This window comes from Chiloscyllium plagiosum, chromosome 21 (assembly GCF_004010195.1).
Source record: "Chiloscyllium plagiosum isolate BGI_BamShark_2017 chromosome 21, ASM401019v2, whole genome shotgun sequence".
NCBI lineage: Eukaryota > Metazoa > Chordata > Chondrichthyes > Orectolobiformes > Hemiscylliidae > Chiloscyllium > Chiloscyllium plagiosum.
This window is the reverse complement of record NC_057730.1, coordinates 54,621,945-54,640,156: the sequence shown is the minus strand read 5'-3', so window position 1 is coordinate 54,640,156 and position 18,212 is coordinate 54,621,945. Positions and strand designations below refer to the sequence as shown.

Sequence of the window (18,212 nt, the reverse complement as noted above, 5' to 3'; positions counted from 1 at the left end):
AAAATGTGAATCCTTCTCCCATACACCAGCTCCTCAGCCATGCATTCATCTGCTCTATCCTCCTATTCCTGCCCTCACTAGCTCATAGCACTGGGAGTAATCCAGATATTACTACCCTTGAGGACCTCCTTTTTAAGTTTCTGCCTAACTCTCTGTAGTCTCCCTTCAGAATCTCAACCTTTTCCCTTCCTATGTTGTTGGTTCCAGTGTGGACAATGACCTCTTGCTGGTCCCTCTCCCCCATGAGAACATTCTGCACCCTCTCTGAGGAATCCTTAGATCCTGGCACCAGGGAAACAACACACCATTCCGCTTTTTCTCTGCTGGCCACAGAAACGTCTGTCTGTACCTCGGACTACAGAATCCCCTAACACAATTGATCTCTTGGAACCCAACGGACCCCTCGTTGCATTAGAGTCGGTCTCAATACCAGAAACTTGGCTGTTCGTGTCACGTTCCCCTGAGGTTCCATCACCCCCTACATTTTCCAAATCAGCATACCTGTTTGAAATGGGTGTATCCACAAAAGACTCCTGCCCTAGGTGCCTACCTCCCTTAGCCTTCCTGGAGTTAACCCATGTGACCATATCTGAGACTTTCCCCCCTTCCTATAACTGCCGTCCAGCACATCACTGTTGCTGTTGCAAATTCCTCATCGCTTCTATCTGTCTCTCCACCAATCCACTTGATCTGATAAGATTCGCATCCAACAGCATTTAAGGCAGATATAATCCGCAGTAACCCTTAAACTCTCTTTAAATTCCCACATCTGACAAGAAGTACATATCACTGCAAAGGCCATTTTTGCTCCTTCACAATCTACAGACCCAGAAAATAACACCGTCTTATTCCTTGACAAATTACTGCACCAGGTTAAATTAACAGCTATGGCTTATATTTTAAGTTTAATCAAGAGACTTATCTCCAAAAACATATAATCAAGAAAGAACCCACTATACTCATTAATACAGCCTTTCTCTTGGACAGACTTAAAACAACAATTAATTTGTCTGATTCTGTGCTGTGAACTTCGCCCAAACCGGTTCCTCCAAGATTAGTTGTGAAATTCACTGTTTGTTAATTTTCCCAGATGCACTCCAATGTCCAGCGATACATGAATTCAAAAACAGCAAAGGCACTAACTGTGCAGGCTCTCTCTCTCTCACAGCAAAGGCACTAACTGTGCAGGCTCTCTCTCTCTCCTGTACTGTCCTCACCATGTCCTCACCTCCTTTGTCTGCTCTTCTCCCTTTCAAACTGCTGTTGTTTTGACTTTTTTTTTTCCAAAGTTCCAAAACAATGCAACAGCATATAAAACAGTAATTGCTGCTCCTGGAATTCGAGGAAATCACCTCCAACACCTAAAATACCTCATTAAAAAAAAGGAGCAGCTCTTATAGCCAGAAATTTTGGCCAGAGGGCCATAGCCCGGGAGTAGGAAGTTTATGGAAAGCTAGCTGCAAACCATCAGGACATCATCTCAGAAAGCATTTGGAGAGCATTTTTACCTTCCATGGATATAAAACTTCCCAGTGTTTCATAGAAGCATTAAAAGAAGAAATGACAAATACAATACCATACAGCACAGGAACAGGCCCTTCAGCCTGTGCTGATTCCTAATCCTCATTTAGACATGCTATTTATTGCCCACACACAGTACCTATTCCTCAGTTCGCCTCACGTTCATATGTCTATCAAAAATGCCAGCATGGCCACTGGCAGTGCATTCCAGGCACCCAACACCTTCTTGTCTGAAAAGTGTTTCCTGCATTTCTCCCCTTAAATTTCCCCCTCTCACTTTGAACTTGCACCCTCTTATGGTTGACCTTTCTACACTGGGGAAAAAGCCTCACAATTTTGTAGATCTCTATCAGGTCACCCCCTCAGCCTCTGTCTTTCCAGTGAAAACAATCCTAAGTTTATCCAACCTCTCCTCATAACTAAAACCCTCCAGATCAGACAACATCCTGGCAATTCCTCTCGACACCCTCTCCAAAACATCCACGGTGATACACAACTGCATGCAATATTCCAAATGTGACCTATTAAAAGTTTTATATAGCTGTAAAATAACTTGCCAACTTTTCTATTCAATGCCCTGACCAATGAAGGTAAGTGTGCTGGATGCCTTCTTGACCACTTGTGTTGCCACTTGTAGGGATCTGTGGACCTATTTGCCCAAATCCCTCCATATGTCAATTCTCCTAAAGCTTCTGCCATTATTGTATAATTCAGCACCTGAATTTGATCTTCCAAAATGCATCACCTCACATTTGTCCAGATTAAACTTCATCTGCTATTTCTCTTCCGAAATCTGCAATCTATATTCAGCTGTATCCATTGACAATCCTCCTCACTATCTGCAACTCCACCAATTTTTGGTGTCATCCGCAAACTTAATAATCAGACCACCTACATTTTCCTCCAGATCATTTATATATGTGAGAAACAACAAAAGGTTCCAGCTCTGATCCCTGCGGAACGCTACTAGCTATTGATATCCATTCCAAAAAGTACCCTGCCACCGCTACCTCTTCGATGACAAAGAGGCTTTGTCACCTCTTCGATGACAAAGCCCATTTTGTATCCATCTAGCCAGATTATCTCAGATCCCATGAGACTCTACCTTCCATACCAAAAAGCCTGCCATGAGATACCTTATCAAATAGGAAAGATGTGGATGCTTTGGAGAGGGTTCAGAGGAGGTTTACCAGAATGCTGCCTGGACTGGAGGGCTTATCTTATGAAGAGAGGTTGACTGAGCTCGGACTTTTTTCATTGGAGAAAAGGAGGAGAGGGGACCTAATTGAGGTATACAAGATAATGAGACGGATTGTCAACATATTGTCTAGCTATCACCATTGTTAACAGCTAACCCGAGAATGCAACTTTTAAAAAAAAGGGTTTTATGATTTACACATGAAAGAAGTGAAACTATCACTGTATTCTAACAGATGAAAGGCTTAACAGACAATCAATTCTTCAATGTATAATTTCAGTTACATCACACTGCAAATTTTTGCTATAAATTCTGTGTTACGATCGAGCCCTCCACAATCACCTGATGAAGGAGCGTCGCTCCGAAAGCTAGTGTGCTTCCAATTAAACCTGTTGGACTATAACCTGGTGTTGTGTGATTTTTAACTAAGATAATGAGAGGCATAGATAGAGTCAATAGCCAGAGACTATTTCCCAGGGCTGAAATGGCTAACACGAGGGGTCATAGTTTTACGCTGGTTGGAGGAACGTACAGAGGGGATGTCAGAGGCGGGTTCTTTACACAGAGTTGAGAGAGCATGGAATGCGTTGCCAGCAGCAGTTGTGGAAGCAAGGTCACTGGGGACATTTAAGAGACTGCTGGACATGCATATGGTCACAGAAATTTGAGGGTGCATACATGAGGATCAATGGTCGGCACAACATCGTGGGCTGAAGGGCCTGTTCTGTGCTGTACTGTTCTATGTTCTAAATGCTTGACTAAAGTCCATTTTGATAACATCCACTGCCCTTCCCTCATCAATCATTCCTGTCACCTCTTCAAAAAACTCAATCAAGTGGATGAGACATGACCTTCCCCACACAAATCCATGCTGCCTATCACTAACAAGTCCATTCACTTCCAAATCTGAATAAATCCTATCTCAGTATCTTCTCCTACCGCTTCCCACCACTGACATCAGGCTTATTTGCTTGTAATTACCTTGATTATCTGTTTTCTTTCTTAAACAAAAGGAACGATATTAGCCATTCTCCAGTTCTCTGGAACTTCACCTGAGGCCAAACAGGATGCAAAGATATCTCTTAAGGCCCAGATATTTGTCTTGCCTCTCTCAGTATCCGGAGATAAATCCTATCTGACCCTGGGGACTTGTCTAACTTAATGTACTTCGAGACACCAAACAGTTCCTTCTTCATTGTGTTGACCTGCCAGAGAGTATTCACACATCTTTCCCTAACCTTAACATCCCCCATGTGCCTCGGTCTGAATACTGATGCAATATATTCATTAAGGATCTCATTCATTTCCTCTGACTCCACACATAACCTTTCTCTGTTACCCTCAAGTGGTCCGACTCTTTCCCTAGCTACCCTCTTGCTCTTTATGTGTGTATAAAATGTTTTGGGATTCTCCCCATTTGAGCCTCTTCTGACTTTCTCTATATTCTTCAAGGGGCGGCACAGTGGCTCGGTGGTTAGCACCAGGGACCCAGGTTCGAATTCAGCCTCGGGCGACTGAATGTGTGGAGTTTGCACATTCTCCTGGTGTCTGTGTGGGTGCTCCAATTTCCTCCCACAATCCAAACTAAATTGCCCATAGTGTTCAGGGATGTGTAGGTTTGGTGCATTAGTCAGGGTACATATTGGGTAGTAGAATGGGTCTGGGTAGGTCACTCTACAGTGTGGACTTGCTGGGCCAAAGGGCCTGTTCCCACACTGTAGGGATTCTATGATTTTGTCTGTTTCTCATTGCCTAGATCTTACGGATGCTTCCTTTTTTTTGACAAGACTCTTAATATCCCCATCGAAGGTTTCCCGAATCCTGCCATTTCTTTTGTCCATTTTCACAAGAATATGCCTGTCTTGCTTTCTAATCAGCTGGTCCTTAAAAGACCCCCCCCACATCAGATGCTGCTGTCACCTGATGGGCCACCCCCTCATCAATATCCAAAATGGAATATTTGTTTGACAGGGGGATAAACTGACTAAAGGTTTAACCAAAGAGATAGCCTCCGAGGTCATAAAGACTGGAGGGAACTGGAGGAAACTCCAGAGCTTTGGGCCTAAACAGATGAAGACACTGTGGCCATTGAGAGACAGGACAGAATCAGTGCTCAAGAGGCAAGACAGAGTTTGAAGAACTCAAAGTTCTCCGAGGGTCGCAAGGCTACAGGAGATTTTAATAGAAAAGAATTTTAAATCGCAAGAAATCTCTTGTGGGAAGTCACAAGGGCGAAAGAGAAAATTAGGAAAAGTATTTTCACAACTGTAATCTTATCAAACAGAAAGATAACCACAAAACCAAGGAACAAAAGAAAGATCATGTACATAATGTGCATTTTTAACTGTATTTTACAATTTCAACTATCGTATTGTTCTTTTTCTTTCCTGTTTCTCTCACAGTATTATCACAAGACATTACCATTGCTACACCAGCATAATAAATAGCTAAATTCCCAAATATCTCAACTGTAAAATACTGGATTAAAACCTACCAAGAAGTTCAAGAGTGAGTCTGTGAGACAATGACCTTTCATCAATGAATCCCCCAACAAGGTGAACCTCATACCTAAAAACACAAAAGTACAGTAATTTCACCGTTTTTTTTGAAAGAAACTATTTAATCCAGAAGATCTTCCACCCTAATCAAACATTAACATTCTTTACGTCATAGAACATTACAGCACAGTACAGGCCCTTCGGCCCTCGATATTGCACCAACCTGTGAAACCAATCTGAAGCCCATTGAACCCACACTATTCCATTATCCTCACACCACGTTCACTCAGGAAAGCAATTCAGAAATATACCTTTTTAGTCATGCATGGTCTTAACATAAATTTACAAAATAGTAAAAATGTGGATGAAACATTAAAGATATTTGACAATCAAGTCAAGGTGATGCTCAGCTCCTGTCTAGAGAGGTTTCAAGCAAGCAGGATTGCATCCTTCATGATAATTTTTAAGACTTTCCCTTAATTAATCTTTTGTTTTACCTCTCAGTCCCCTCTGAACTACATTAAAACTGAGGTGCAATGCTGCTCAAGGAAGTACACTTCTGCTCATCCACCCTCTGCACCAAAGATATCGTTAGTCTTTCACCATATCACATATCTGTACAGTGCAATTTAACCTGACATGAAAATGCATTAATTATTGTTCTTTCCAGAATTACAATATTTTAAACAGTTTCAAGCTGAATAAACAATAAATGCAGAAGATTAGGTCACAATAGATCTTTTATTAGTCACAATGTCAAAAATTCCACGATTTCCTCTTTATCAAATTGATTCCTGAAAATTCTGCTGCACTGAACTATTATTGAATGAAAGAGTGTTGGCAATGCCATAGGCACTGTATGATAATAGAAACCTATACCAACCTACACTTTATACCAGCCTGGCTGCTGATTGGCAACATGTTGTCTGGCCCAAAGCTAATATTCTTTAGGTGACTTGACACAGTTACAATGAGGAGAGGAGGGTGTCCACATAGCTGTTAACTATACATGCCCTAATATTACTCTCTCAATCAATTTGAAGATTAAAAGACTGAATGGAAGTGGGTAACAAAATCCGTAGGATGAGCAAGTAAATATTCAGACTTGAATCAATTCAAAAACACTGGAAAAAGATAATGTTGTCGAGGAGAATACCGAGATACAGGCTACTAGACTAGACGGGATTGAGGTTCACAAGGAGGAGATGTTAGCAATTCTGGAAAGTGTGAAAATAGATAAGCCCCCTGGGATGGATGGGATTTATCCTAGGATTCTCTGGGAAGCCTAAGCGGAGATTGCAGAGATTTTGGCTTTGATCATTATGTCGTAATTGTCTACAGGAATAGTGCCAGAAGACTGGAGGTTAGCAAATGTTGTCCCCCTGTTCAAAAAGGGGAGTAGAGACAACCCTGTTAATTATAGACCAGTGAACCTTACTTCGGCTGTGGATAAAGTGTTAGAAAAGATTAAAAGAGATAGGATTTAAAATCATCTAGAGAGGAATTAGTTGCTTAGGGATAGCCAACAGTTTTGTGAAGGGTAGGTTATGCCTCACAAACCTTATTGAGTCTTTGAGAAGGTGTCCAAACAGGTAGATGAGGGTAAAGCGGTTGATGTGGTACATATGGATTTCAGTAAGGTGTTTCATAAGGTTCTCCATGGTAGGCTATTGCACAAAATGCAGAGGCATGGGATGAAGGGTGATTTAGCAGTTTAGATCAGAATTTGGCTAGCTGAAAGATGACAGAGTGCTGGTTGATGGAAAATATTCATCCTGAAGTTCGGTTAGTAGTGGTATACCGCAAGGATCTGTACTGAGGCCTCTGCTGTTTGTCATTTTTATAAATGACCTGGATGAGAGCATAGAAGGACGGGTCAGTAAATTTGCGGATGACACCAAGGTCGGTGGAGTTGTGGATAGCGCTGAAGCATGTTGCAGGTTACAGGGGACATAGACAAGCTGCAGAGCTGGGCTGAGAGGTGGCAAATGAAGCTTCATGCCAAAAAGTGTGGGGTGATTCACTTTGGAAGGAGCAACAGGAACACATAGTACTGGGCTAATGGTAAGATTCTTGGTGGTGTAGATGAGCAGAGAGATCGCTGTATCCATGTACATAGATCCCCGAAAGCTGCCACCCAGGTTGATAGGGTTGTTAAGAAGGCATACGGTATGTTAGCTTTTATCGGTAGAGGCATTAAGTTTCAGAGCCACAGCTGTATAAAACCCTGGTGTGGCCACACTTGGGAGTATTGCATATAGTTCTGGTCACTGCATTATAGGAAGGATGTGGAAGCTTTGGAAATGGTTCAGAGGAGATTTACTAGGATGTTGCCAGGTATGGCGGGAAGGTCATGAGGAAAGGCTGAGGGTCTTGAGGGTGCTTTCACTAGAGGGAAAATTGAGAGGTGACTTAATTGAGACATATAAGATAATCAGAGGGTTAGATAAGGTGGACAGTGAGAGCCTTTTTCATTGGATGGTAATGGCTTGCATGAGGAGACATAGCTTTAAATTGAGGGGTGATAGATATTGGAGAGATGTCAGAGGTAGTTTCTTTACTGTGTAGTAGGGGCATGGAACACCCTGCCTGCAATAGTAGTAGACTCACCAACTTTAAGGGCATTTAAATGGTCATTGGACGAAAATGGAATAGTGTAGAATAGATAGGCTTCAGATTGGTTCCACAGATAGAACATTATAGTATAGTACAGGCCTATGTTCTATATTAATCAAGATGATATTAACTAAAATCAATGTTTCCGACTTTCATCACAGCCTCAACAGTTAAAATTATCTTGCAAATCCACTTTAAGCAATTCTAAGGGGGAAGACAGTCCTATTAAACATTTCACTTTGGATTAGTTGGATATCCAATTTTTTCATTCTCAACCCAACCTGGAATTTTGCATCTTTCCAAAAATACTATTCTTTTTCTGAAACTTTATTACAGGAGCAGATAGACTGGAAACTATAGCAACTAAGTCAGCATGGTTCTCAAATATAAAAGCTGACATGTTGACAGATATCCATTATTCACTGATTGAAACGTAGCTATTAGGTGAAATGATTCAGGAAGTGAAGATCTGCCCTTATTAGCAGGTTAAAGTGCAGTGCACTGAGAACTTACCTTCCAGAATCACATCCTACTGACAAGGACTTCACCGCATTTAACATTAAAGACACTGTCACTTCTGTATCTGCTCCATCACAATGTCCCAAACTTGTAGCCCCACTCCCTAAAAATGAATCCAAATAATGAACATAAATAAAGAACAGAATGTATAGTTGTAACTACATGAAGGAAGTGTGCAATTGACTGGAAGGGTGGTAGAAGAGGAAAATTCAGCTATGGACATCAGAGCTGAGAGCCATCCAGTGTTTACAAAGTTATAACCCCAACTTATGTTTCTACTGGACAAATCATACACCAGAATGACCCCTAGCTTGATAGGTCATATCTTGCCTTCTTTTAGAATGGTGGGTTTTGACTGAAGAGATATGCAAATAAAGTAGCAGATTTGGTTTTAACAAATTAATGGAAGTTTATGACACAAAACAAACAATGAAATAAACCAAAAAAAGCTTTACAAATATAATATACAAATATTTCAAAACATATGGCAAAACAAACTCCCATCTGCTTACCATTACCAATACCAATCAGCAACTCACAAATCAGGGAAATTTTAGTTATAGAGCTGCACAGCACGGAAACAGACCCCTCAGTCCAACTCGTCCATGCTGACCAGTTATCTAGATAAATCTAATCCCATTTGCCAGCATTTAACCCATATCCTTCTAAATCCTTCCTATTCATATACCCGTCCAGATACCTTTTACATGTTGTAATTGTACCATTTCTTCCGGCAGCTCATTCCATATATGCACCACCCTATGTGTGAGAAAGTTGCCCTTTAGGTCCCTTTTAAATCTTTCCCCTCTCTTTTCTTTAACTGCTCTGAACGATCTCATAGCAGCATATGGCACATAAGAGGCCCATCAGCCCATTAAGTCTATACCAGTTCCACATTCCCACACTCGGCTCATAGTCTCGAATATTACAACATTTCAAGTGCTCATCCAAGTACTTTTTAAAAGTTGGTGAGATTTCCCCTTCAACCACCCTCCCAGATAGTGCATTCTAGACACCCAGCACCCTCTGGATGAAAACAAGTTCTTCAAGTCCCCTCTGAACCTCCTGCCTTTCACTTTAAAATTATGCTCCCTTGTTACTCAGCTGTTTCCTATCCATCCTCTTCCTGTCCCTCATAATCTTATACATTTTTTTTACCTTTTTGTCCTGAGAGACTTCAATCAGGTCTCCTTCAAACTGTCCAACTGCTCTCCAATCTCTGAGGTTTTCTCAACTAAATTCAATCATTGATTATTATAAACCCAATAATACGCTGATATCCTTCAATGTTTTATCTCTCCAATTGTAAAGACCCCAATATAAACAAACTTCTATTAACACTCTATGGGGCACTTATCAGTTTAAAATCATGATTGCATTAAGACGGACATAGTTGATTTTCAAAACACCTTCACATATAATGGACCATTTGCCAGTAGTTTAAAGACTAAACTCCAAAAATGACATGAATCCATACAACTCATACATCTTCCATTACATTCGCTGTGAGTGCATGCATGCCTCTGTATATAACTGTGAATATTCAGCAAGGACAGCAAAGTCATACAAGATACCTCCAATGTCTAAAAAACATGTTCAGGTTGCTCTTTACCCAGAGTGATGAGACTGGAGAACTCGTTACAAGGAGCGTTTAAGATGAGCAGCACTAATACATTTAAGAGGAATCTAGGTAAACACAGTCATTGAGAGGTACAGCATGGAAACCGACCCTTCAGTTCAACTCATCCATAATCCTAACATAATCTAGCCCCAGATATCCTAACATAATCTAGCCCCATTTTCCAGCACTTGGCCCATATTCCTCTAAACCCTTCCTATTCATATCTGCATCCAAATGCCTTTTAAACACAGTAATTGTATCAGTCTCCACCACTTCTGCTTGCAGTTCATTATATACACACACCACCCTCTGTGTGAAAAGGTTGCCCCTTAGGTCCCTTTTAATTTTTTACCCTCTCATCCTAAACCTATGGTCTCTCGTTCTGGACTCCCCCACCCCAGGAAAAGACCTTGTCTATTTACCTTATCCATGCCAATCATGATTTTATAAACCTCTATAAGGTCCCCCTCAGCTTTTGACACCCAAGGGAAAACAGTCACAGCCTATTCAGCCTCCCCTCGTAGCTCAAATCCTCCAACCCTGGCACGAAGTTGAAAAGAATGGAAATTTGTGCTTTTCAGGTTAGATGTTCTAAGACCGGAGGAAGTTCATGAGGATCATAAGTATGAATAAGTTGGGCTGACTGGCCTGCACCACGCATACATCCTATGTAAATCCACTCTTTAGATTCATGCTTTTACTTTGCCTCATGGCATTTTTGAGTGTGTAGTTGGCACCTACACAAATTGTACCACAATTCTCAGGAAGAGAAAGAGCAGAAAATACAAATTAAGGAGATTTCATGTATTTATCATGGATGTGATTATGTATTTGATGCCAGCACATTTTTGAAATCTCTGTTGTGGTTCTGTTCGCCAAGCTGGGAATTTGTGTTGCAGACGTTTCGTCCCGTCTAGGTGACATCCTAGCTCGGCAAACAGAACCACAACAACGAGCACCCGAGCATTTCTCATTACCTGAGTGTCGCAGAACTACCATGTGGCAAGTGGTTGCATCTTCTGTACCAAGTATAGACACAGAACCTGTGGTTAAAGGAATGCAAAAAAATGGTCAACATCTTTGCATTTTACAATAAAATATACTTTCATTACCTGTGTGCTCTCATCTCTGCTCCAAGAGCTCAATGGAAGTTTTACTTTCTTTGAATTTGAAGTAAATCACCCATGCTGTATCCTGACAATAAAGAATCACACAAGAGTGATACCAAATTAGTCACAGCATTGTATAAATAAAATATACCCCCATTCATGCCCAAGAACATTTCTCAGGTTTTAAGCTAACTGTCCATGCCTAATTTAAGTTCTTGGCTTGACCTGCTTAGCATATTATACAATGTTACTGTACACTTGTAAGTAACTGAGCTTGTCTTGCCATTTAAAACGTTCACAACTTGGTGAGCTTGTTTATCTTTTTATAGTTGACTTTGGATCATAAGCAAATGTATTCCTACTTGGCAAAAGTCCATAAAATTGTTCCAGGGATAAGGATGCAAGCTACCAATCATTAATTTCTTTCATCCTCCTGGTACAGCCTCTATTTTCAGTCCCTCAAGTCCAAGAGATGAACACTTAAGAATATCTGGCCACTGAAGTGGATTAACCATCCATTATTAGAGCTGGGCAGGATCACATCAAGTGGTATCCAGCCTCACTCTCCTCTACCAATGCAACCCACTTCTGTTGACATTGCTTAGAAAAAAAGTAATTTGACTTTTTTTTCAGTATTAAATGTATCATTTAAACCTTCCCCTATGCCCTTTTTATATCTTATTTACTTGGATGCAAATAATTCTTGGAGATTTTTGTCAGGAAGGTGGAGATCAACCATTCAGCTCTCTGCTCTCTTCCACTTATCCATCCCCCACTAATCTCTCCATCCTGGAGGCTCCCTGTCACCATTCCTGACGAAGGGCTTTTGCCCAAAACATCGATTTTCCTGCTCCTTGGATGCTGCCTGACCTGCTGCGCTTTTCCAGCACCACTCTAACTAAAATCTCTGGTTTCCAGCATCTGCAGTCCTCACTTTTGCCCACTTATCCATCAAGCCAAATCCCTCAAGATTTTAACTGCACTTGGTCAGGATCCATGGCATTCATACAGCACCATATGCCCTCAGGACACTGCACAGCACTTTGCAACCTATCAATTTACTTTGAAGTACAATTGTTATGTAGGATATGGCCAGTCTGTGGTTAGTGACGGTTTTTATACTACATCAATACTTTGTAGTATACAAAGCATTTTGAGAATGTTTGAGGTTGTGAAAGGAGGCACATAAATGAGGTTCTTCCTTTCTTTTTTCCAAGAAGTTGCACCCATTCTTGTTTTGATGAAAGTGAGCAAGACAATATTTTATCGTGTTTAAAATTGCCAGGAAATTAAAAGATGGATGGAGACCATATAAAACAGTAATGCACACAACTACAAGGCAAATAAGTCTCCACCTAAACTTAATTCATGGAATAACTATTTCAAATGTTTGTTGATTGACTGCCAAGTACAACTGGGGACAGACCACAAGTACAGTCCTAGACAGCAACTGCTACAACCCACGAATGTACAAAATAAACCCAGTACACTAAATTGACCCCATTAACTTCAAAGGGCAACTGGATCATCTCCACGTGGTATGGCTAATGGACAAATCACTGGCAAAATTCCCTTTCCTCATTTTTGTAACTTCATCTTCAATATGTAAAATACAGCAATACCTACCATCCTGAGGAGTTGTTGCTGCGAATTCTCTTTGATGAATATACAAAAGCCCTTTACGATCTATCTTGCGCACTGGTTTAGATTGGAGAGATTTTGCAGTTTCCTACAAAAACAGGCAGAACTTGAACTTACAGTAGTAAAATGTTGACCTCACATGAAAAACAATCAAAAAAATAACAAAATTTGAAAGGTGCTTGTTAGAATAATTAGCAATTATATCTTTGACTGTCTTCAAATTTGTTTTGTTCTCTGGCAAAGATTTATCTAAACATTAACCGTATTAGCAGATAAATAAAAAGTACCTTTTGGGTGATAAAAAGGCAGAATTTGATTTCTTTTAATTTTTTTAATTTCCACAGTCCTTCTACTAATGATGCTGCTGAGCAGAGCTTAAATTTTGTGCTTGGTCAGTGATACACTAGCACTAGGAATGATTGCTATATTTGATACTGGTAACTGAACTAGTTATTCCACATGACAGTTTAGCCTGAGATGACATCATATCAACAATCTCAGTTATGCAATTCTACTGATTTTTATCAGTCATGATTTGGAGATGCCAGTGTTGGACTGGGGTGTACAAAGTTAAAAATCACACAACACCAGGTTATAGTCCAACAGGTTTAATTGGAAGCACACTAGCTTTCGGAGCGACGCTCCTTCATCAGACAATCACCTGAAGGAGCGTCGCTCTGAAAGCTAGTGTGCTCCCAATTAAACCTGTTGGACTATAACCTGGTGTTGCGTGATTTTAAGATTTTTATCAGGCACTTATACTACACTATGTGGACTCACAATGCCCTTAGGGAGGGAATTCCAGGATTTTGACCAAGCAACAGTGGGGGAACCACGAGATATTTTCAAGAAGGACGTTAAGTGGCTCGGAGGGGCTGACAGGTTCTGATTCAAAGACTGTTCTTGCAAGTGAATTTCACATAGTTCTGAAGTCACATTGGACTCAAAACATTAACTCTGTTCCTCTCTCTATAGATGCTGTCAGACTTTCAGAGTTTCTCCAACATTGTTTATATTTTGTTACTAAAGATGTGTCGCCCGACTGTTGTTCCAAATTTATTTTAATCTCCATGTTCTACAACCAATAACTGGAAGCAGTCTACTCCCGTCCATTCATATCCCATCTTTTCAAAATGTTACATACTTCCAACACAAAAGACAAATTTTTCGAAAGCTTCCTTCTTGACTTTATGTTCTCACACAAGGCAGCATTCTGGTGAATATATGCTGTGCCCTTAATTAGTCAGCTTATTACTGAAGCTCAATTTTGCAAAACTTAGGAAGAGTCATATTTACATCAGTTAAAATAGCCTCTTTACAAATATGATTGAGGACGACATTCCAGTGCTAACTCTCGGGAAAGATTAGGTAAGGCTTATGGAGCAGGATCTGCTACTGTGACCTATTGTCCCAGTTTCAATAATATTAAAAATACAGACTCACAATGATTTAGAGCAGAAGAGCAACACTGGTTAAAACAAAAGCAAGAACTCCTGTGTTTTTAAATTGCACTTCCCAGCATAAAGTTGATTCCATCTGTTTTCTAAATACTAAAACAGCAGTAATAACATAAGTGTTTTGTTTGGCCTTTCACATTTGTAGTCCAAAGAGAAAATCCCTACAGTACATTTATTCACAATTAATTTCCTCAATCGGTGACCTGTTCAACTCAGGTTTGATGCCCCTAAAGCTGCTGATTCTGCAGGACTGAAGTGGAAGGTCTGAGAATAAAAGATCATCAAGGCAATATTGAGAGCAACTCAGAGGAGGAAAAACACTTTGGTATTGGAGGTGTGGGAGCAGCTGGTGGGATGGAGCAACTGCGGACAAAGTCTGCATCTTCTTTCATTCAAAAGGTGTTCATTGCAAGGTCAGATGTTCCGAGGAAGATCTTTTGTTGATAACGGGTGCTTTTTGAAAAGTAATATCATGAAAGCAAATGCAGCAGTCAAACTGCAATGAAACTAACGATCACATATTGGGTTTATTTGTTACGTTGATCCAAAACTAAATGATAAATCTTCCAGGAATAAGCCCAAATTGATTACATATATAATTTGTTTCATGATCGTTTATGATGGTTATTTAAATTGCCTTTCTATAAATTTAAATTATTTCTATGAGGTTCTTGAACTCTCTCTTCTTGCATAATCTCTTGTGACAGACAATAACTTTCTTCCACTTCAGAATTGTGGATCCCTGAGGTAACCAGGCAATCCCATTCAACAGTGTGCTATTAGTGGGGCAGGTAACATTTGAAGAGGCTAGTGGGTGAAATGCTCAGGTTTTGACACAATCCTTCCCCTGTTTAGGCTTGGCCTCCACCTGATCTATCAGAGACACTCAAAATAGCTAGTAACTTTGCAAATTGTCCTTCAGTTTGGGTGACACTGAGCAAAATTCCCTTTAGGTGGATTTATTCAAGGAGACTTCGGAGGATGTCCAATAACTGCTTGCCATGATATAGCTCAGATTATACCACTTGTTTTGTCAGCCGTGTGGACAATGTGGCCTATTAACTAGAACCAGAACCTCTTCTCTCAGTTCAACATCCCAAGAGCCAACTGGTGGTACAAGCTTGCAGGTGATCTCTCTCCAAGGGTTTGAGATGTTTGCTATCTAATGTCCATTTCTCCAACCCATTCAAGAAGGCAGGCAACATTATAAACCTCCAGCTTGTGTCAATAAAAGGTCAATGTGAGGTATTTGTCAACAAGCACTCTTCCTCAGACCACTGAATCTGGCACACTAGAGGTCATGTTCTGTTTGCTGAAGTTATATACACAAACCTTTGAAGATGACAAATGCAGAGATCTGTTTGAAAGGCATACAGAAGGCTTTGTTTTACAGTTAGATGTTTAGAGTGCAAAAAACAAGAAATGTTGACTAAACTAAAAAATAACTTAGAACCCAATTAAAGTATTGTCATCAATTTACAAACTTCAGGAAGGGCATCAAAACCCTTAAAGAGGCTGCAGAAGAAATGTATTTACTGAAATGGTATCTTTTCTTAAATGGAAGTGAAAGTCAGTATAGTGCTAGAGAACCATAAGACACAGGAAGAGGAGGAGACCATTCAGTCCATTGAGTCAACTGTACCATGTAATGAGACTATGGTTGACATGGAAACCTTAATTTCACTTTTCTGCTTTATCCCTATAACCCTTCATTCCCATATCAATTAAAGATGTAATTAATTAATGACACAGCCTTTACAGTCACTGCAGTAATGAATTCCACAGATTTACGACCTTCTGAAGAAATTCTACTTCATCTCTGTCTACCCCTTACTATGAGATTATGCCCTTTGGTCCTAGACTCTCCCACATGAGCAAACAACCTCTTTACATCTACTCTGTCAGCACTGTCAACCTCCAGCACACGACATCCCAAACAAGAATCATGTATATTTCCATAAAGTTTCTGTTCATTCTTCTAAACTCCAATCAGTACAGGCCTAACCAACGTAAGCTCTCCTCTTAGGAAAACCTTTCACGTTCAGGATCTTTTCTGTTTAGCCTCCAATGTCAGTATGTCTTTCCCTGGATAAAGAGGACCAACTGTGGTCTAGCTAGTGTCTTGTATGGTTTTAGCAGGACATCCCTATTTTAATACTCCCTTTCCTTTGAAAAGAAAATGCCAACACACTGCATTTGCCTTCACTTTTACCTACTGAACCTGAATGCTAGCTTTTTGTGAGTTATGCACGAGGATCCCCAAATCTCTGTGCTGTGCTACTTTCTCAATTTAAACAACATGCAGCTCCTGTCAAAGTGCATAACCTCACATTTTCCCAATCACATTCCTTTTGTTTAAGGCTTACCACCTTGCTATTTACCACATCACAGACTTTCATGTCACCAGCAAACTTCTGTTCAAAGACCTACATTCATGTCGAAATCTTTAATGTACACCGCAAACAGCAAGCTTGAAGTTTCAAATAAACCTATTGGGCTATACCATGGTGTTGTCTGACTTTCTAATGGAGAGCAGCCCTTGTGCTTTGGTAAGGCTACGTAGTATGGCAACTTTACCTGGCTCCTGGCTTAATCCTACCACTCCACCTCATTAAGTGTCCTGTCAACAGAAATTTGAAAAATTAATGCCATGGACATGGAGGCAGTCAGGTTTTATTCAAAATCCGCAGTTTGAAAGGGACAAGTGTGTCCTGATATCCTTGGTAACCCTGTGTGAGGAAGTCTCTGTCCGCCCCGCTCCCTCCGCTCAGTCACTAGCTCCAACTGGTTTTAAATTTGGCAAATAAACGCCGAGTGCTCGATTAGTAAACCTCCCCTCACCTTTAACTGCGAGTAACGCTCGATGAAATCGCCGGTTGACGACGGCAGGTCGATTGGGCGGTTACTGACGAGAAGCGGCATTGCCACCGCCGACCTCAGCCACTTGCTCACGTCACACTCGGCGCGCTGCTCTCTGGGACTTGTAGGCGCCGGATTGGTCAGGTCCAACCACTTCCGGCGAGGTGCCAGAGCCCGAACTACAACTCCCACAAGCTACCGCGGCTCAGGCATCCAGCTACACAGCCTCAATGCATGGGCACAAGTTAAAAATCACACAACACCAGGTTATAGTCCAACAGGTTTAATTGGAAGCACACTAGCTTTCGGAGCGACGCTCCTTCATCAGGTGATTGGGTACAAGTGAGGACTGCAAATGAAGAAAATCAGAGTCTAGATTAGAAAAGCACAGCATGTCAGACAGCATCCGAGGAGCAGGAAAATCGACGTTTGGAGCAAAAGCCCTTCATCAGGAATGATACCTGATTGAAGGGCTTTTGCCCAAAACGTCGGTTTCCCTGCACCACTCTAACCCAGCCTCAATTGCAGCTTGTGCGGAATTATTCTAACACACAGCCTTGGAATTGTAAGAATCTAGTTAACATTACAAAACAGATCTGGGATCCACGTTATAGGACAGATGTAGTAGCACTGGAGAAGATGCAGAGGAGATTTACCAAGATGATGTCTGGGCTAGATGGTTTCATTTAAGAAGAGATTGGACAGACTGGGATTGTTTACCTCCCTGCCACTCCTGGACCTTTCCATCTCCATTAATGACGACCGATTTGACAACGCCATTTTTTACAAACCCACCGACTCCCACAGCTACCTGGATTACACTTCTTCCCACCCTACCTCCTGCAAAAATGCCATCCTGTATTCCCAATTCCTCTGCCTCCGCCGTATCTGCACCCAGGAGGACCAGTTCACACAGAATACACTTGATGGCCTCCTTCTTTAGAGACTGCAATTTCCCCTCCCACATGGTTAAAGATGCCCTCCAACGCATCTCGTCTACGTGCTGCACCTCTGCCCTCAGACCCCCACCCGTCCAACCGTAACAAGGACAGAACACCCCTGGTGCTCACCTTCCACCCTACCAACCTTCGCATAAACCAAATCATCCGCCGACATTTCCGCCACCGCCAAACAGACCCCACCACCAAGGATATATTTCCCTCCCCACCCCTT

At 41.2% G+C, this 18,212-nt stretch overlaps 1 protein-coding gene across 3 annotated transcripts in view; it reads right to left on the bottom strand.

The window, feature by feature from the left end:
- ntan1 (N-terminal asparagine amidase) overlaps positions 1–17,165 on the bottom strand; it is a 27,416-nt gene extending 10,251 nt beyond the window's left edge. The window contains exons 1-6 of one of the 3 annotated variants that reach the window (XM_043712126.1): positions 17,022–17,165; positions 12,709–12,811; positions 11,135–11,167; positions 10,951–11,016; positions 8,347–8,455; positions 5,214–5,287 (exon numbers count right to left, since the gene is read on the bottom strand). In XM_043712126.1, the coding sequence (XP_043568061.1) occupies positions 5,214–5,287; positions 8,347–8,455; positions 10,951–11,016; positions 11,135–11,167; positions 12,709–12,811; positions 17,022–17,102 (466 nt within the window). In that variant the 5' untranslated portion in view covers positions 17,103–17,165. The remainder of the gene's footprint in view (positions 1–5,213; positions 5,288–8,346; positions 8,456–10,950; positions 11,017–11,134; positions 11,168–12,708; positions 12,812–17,021) is intronic. The other 2 variants (XM_043712127.1, XM_043712128.1) reach the window with 2 other exon arrangements.
- Between the last annotated feature and the right edge of the window lie 1,047 nt (positions 17,166–18,212).